Below are 3190 nucleotides of genomic sequence, written 5' to 3' on the forward strand. Positions count from 1 at the left end.
TCCATTTGACAAAAAGGCCACCCTAGAAAAGCCCATCCTGAGCCCAAATGGACTAAATGGCGAGTGAAGTGGCGCATTTGTTCTTGTGAGTTCAATCTGGAACCAACACCACTCCGGCTGCTAAATTCTGTAGTACATGATTTTTCTAGTCCCTGGGTCGGGTCTGAATTTGTCCTGCCTCCTTTAGCTTTCTGTATTTGATATTGTTTCTTATTCTCTAGACAATCCAAATTTATGCCTTTTCTATTATATATCGTGAACGACGATTTGCTGCTGTGATCTAGGGATGTTCTAGAGGCTCTCTTGTGTAAACAGTGTATCGGATCTTGTGGTTAAGGAATAGATATTCATAGCTCGTTTCTTATCACAAAGGTTCTCAATCTAACATAGTCAACTTCTTTGTGCAAAGGGAATGGCCATAAATATCTAGTTGGGAGGGCACCATGGGAGATGCCTAAAACTTCTGTTATCTGGGTGATCGCGTTAGCAGAGGCGCCAGACGGGAAAAACCACTCTTCAACTTTGATTTGTCTTGTTTAAGGAGAGATTTGTTCAGAGTCCACGCTTGTTTTTAAACTCATCTTCGCTTTTGCATTGAGGAGGAGAATGTGTTTGTCACTATACAAGTCCCACTTTTGATGACATGAAACAGATAAATATCTTGTTATCTTTGCTTTGCTTAGTTGATATTTTACTGGATTGTTTCATTCTTAGTAAAACAGATCGTATCTTTTAACTGGACTGCAAACTAATGAGATACTAAAACAATTTACAATGCAAAAGCCACTCAATTAGCATAAACAATCTTATTACAACACAGAGTTATAGAGTAACCAGAAAACATACTAAACGATAAGAAAAAAAGCTACAAAGAAACCTAAGGAAGCTGAACCAAATGCCGAGGGAATGGCTCCTGAATGCGGTCTAAATCCTGGCCCCCCGAAGAAAAAATGTGTCTTCTGTATATAGATCTTTGACATCGTAATATGCAGGATTGGTTACCAGTCTCTTCAACTCTTGAACTGGCTGGAGACTGTTGTTGATATCTACAGTTTCCAGGTTGCAGAAATAACTGCTTTTCCCAAAGCCTTCTTCGGGGAAGTGGCCGGACCCCATCTGGGTCGTCGTGTGTCGGCCAAAACGCTGCCAGTTAACAACTTCACCGCCCCATTGTACGACGCTTGCGTGATCAGCCAATGTCGTAAAGATCTCCGCTGGCCAGTAGCCCACCAATTCGTTGTTGGACCCTAGACTTAGCCACCAGTTACCATATTCTCGATCCTGTAATTCATTTATCAATTAGTTAGAAAATCGATAATGTACAGTATATAAGAACAAATAGAAAATACAGAAAATAAATAGATTACCAACCTTCCATACTTGGATGGCTATCTCAAATTGGCTTCCTCCGTAGGAAGAAACAGGAGAAATGGAGCCTCCGACGACAATACTACTACTCGTCTGGACAAAACCTGCGCATCGGACGTTATAACATCCGGTTCTGTATGCATTACTCTGAAAAAATAAACATTATTGCTATTAGCAAACAAAAATTAATTCAAAATCTTGTTAAAGAGCAAACATTTAAAATTCACCAAAAATCCAAGTTTTTTTATTTTGTTATATATATATATATTTTCAAAAAAATATTGATTCCAAAACTTAAGAGTGTGATTGATAAGAGTCGTAGATAATTCAAATTTTGTTTGCAATTTGGATCCTAAGATTATATTTCAAATTCAAGTATGGCCAAAACCTTGAATGGATGTAGATTTTAAAGTTGTTTTTGGTTTTAGTTTTTACAAAAAATCTACTTTATACCCAATCAAGATTATGAAAAAAATGGATTTCCTAAAAAATAGAAAATCTAAAATCTATGTTTTGTGGATTTCTCACTTTTTACGTGATTTGACTTTTTCTTTCCATTTTTTATTTTTTTTAATTTTTTCTTAATACAAAAATCTAAAAACCATAAACCAAAATCCAAAATCCATAAACCAAAAACTATAATCCAAAAACCATTTAAAACTTGCAAATATTCATGGCCTGAGTGTTTTGTAGAGAGTCCATTTACAGTTATACTAGCATTTAATTAACTAGTCTTTTATTTAGCAAACAAAACTAGTTTTTTATTTAAAAGTTTTAGTTTTGCTCCCTTTTAAAGTAGGTAATGAATAGCTGCCAAAAAGGTAGGTATGGTAATATAGTATTACGCTGAAGTATTTAACTTTGAAATTCAGATTAACAATAATAAAATTTATATAATTTCAGATTATTAAAAATAATGTATGCTTTGCACCGTAAAACATATGAGTTAAATTGATAATGAACAAAAATAAACCGTTACCGTCCAGAAAAGGAATAGCCTAGGCTTGGTGTCGTTATACAACTGCGGCAGAACCTACATATTTGAATCATAAAAATAAATTAACATGTTAGTCGTTTATAATCACATATATATAGTTTAAATTAAAATTCAGAAACTAATAACTTCATAATTCAGATGTATATATTCCCCTATAAACTTACTTGCCAGCCAGCTTCAATGGTGTTAAGATCACCACTTTTGTATTCTCCCGACGCAAGCCAAATTTGCGATATAGACATCTCTTCTGCTCCTTTTTCTAACTCTGGATCCCACACGTTCACTATCGCTTTCGTTCCGTAGAATTTTGGTGTGGTTTGAGGTTTCCAAACTTTCCATAGTACTTATTATCGCATACTGTCATATTCAAACAGAATACACAGTAATTAATACGATAGAAAACTAGACATGCTTTCTGATCAGTCTCGACTGTAATAATTTAGTCTTGTAAAACTTTCTCACTTTTGTATAATAAGAAACAAACTAACAAAGAGATAGAAAGACATAACAATCGAGTTAGTTAGAGATGTTAATATGCGTAAACCCAACTCATTTAGACCCATCCCATTTAAAATTCACCCCATTTACTGTAAAGTGTAAACCCATATAACCCCATTTAAGTTTACAACCCATTTATTTCAACCCATTTAAGTTTCATTGACTCATTTAAACTCATTTAGACCAATATAACATTGTTTTGTTTAAACCAATAATATAATCAATAATTATTTAATTGATTATTTAAAATTTATAAATTATTTTATTTAAATCAATTGATAAATAATGATATAATTGTACTTAATTTATTGCTGAAAAATAATATTG

At 33.5% G+C, this 3190-nt stretch overlaps 1 protein-coding gene across 1 annotated transcript; it reads right to left on the reverse strand.

Annotated features, from left to right (window-relative positions):
* Positions 1–1002: 1002 nt before the first annotated feature.
* Positions 1003–2607, reverse strand: LOC9298600 (the record flags this gene model as incomplete). The annotated part of the gene is made up of 4 exons (XM_021013880.1): positions 2530–2607; positions 2348–2401; positions 1372–1515; positions 1003–1281 (listed from the first exon to the last, which is right to left on the reverse strand). Coding segments are annotated over exons 1-4 (555 nt in total), but the record flags the coding sequence as incomplete, so codon positions are not given.
* Positions 2608–3190: the final 583 nt, after the last annotated feature.

Source organism: Arabidopsis lyrata, assembly GCF_000004255.2.
Source record: "Arabidopsis lyrata subsp. lyrata unplaced genomic scaffold ARALYscaffold_379, whole genome shotgun sequence".
NCBI lineage: Eukaryota > Viridiplantae > Streptophyta > Magnoliopsida > Brassicales > Brassicaceae > Arabidopsis > Arabidopsis lyrata.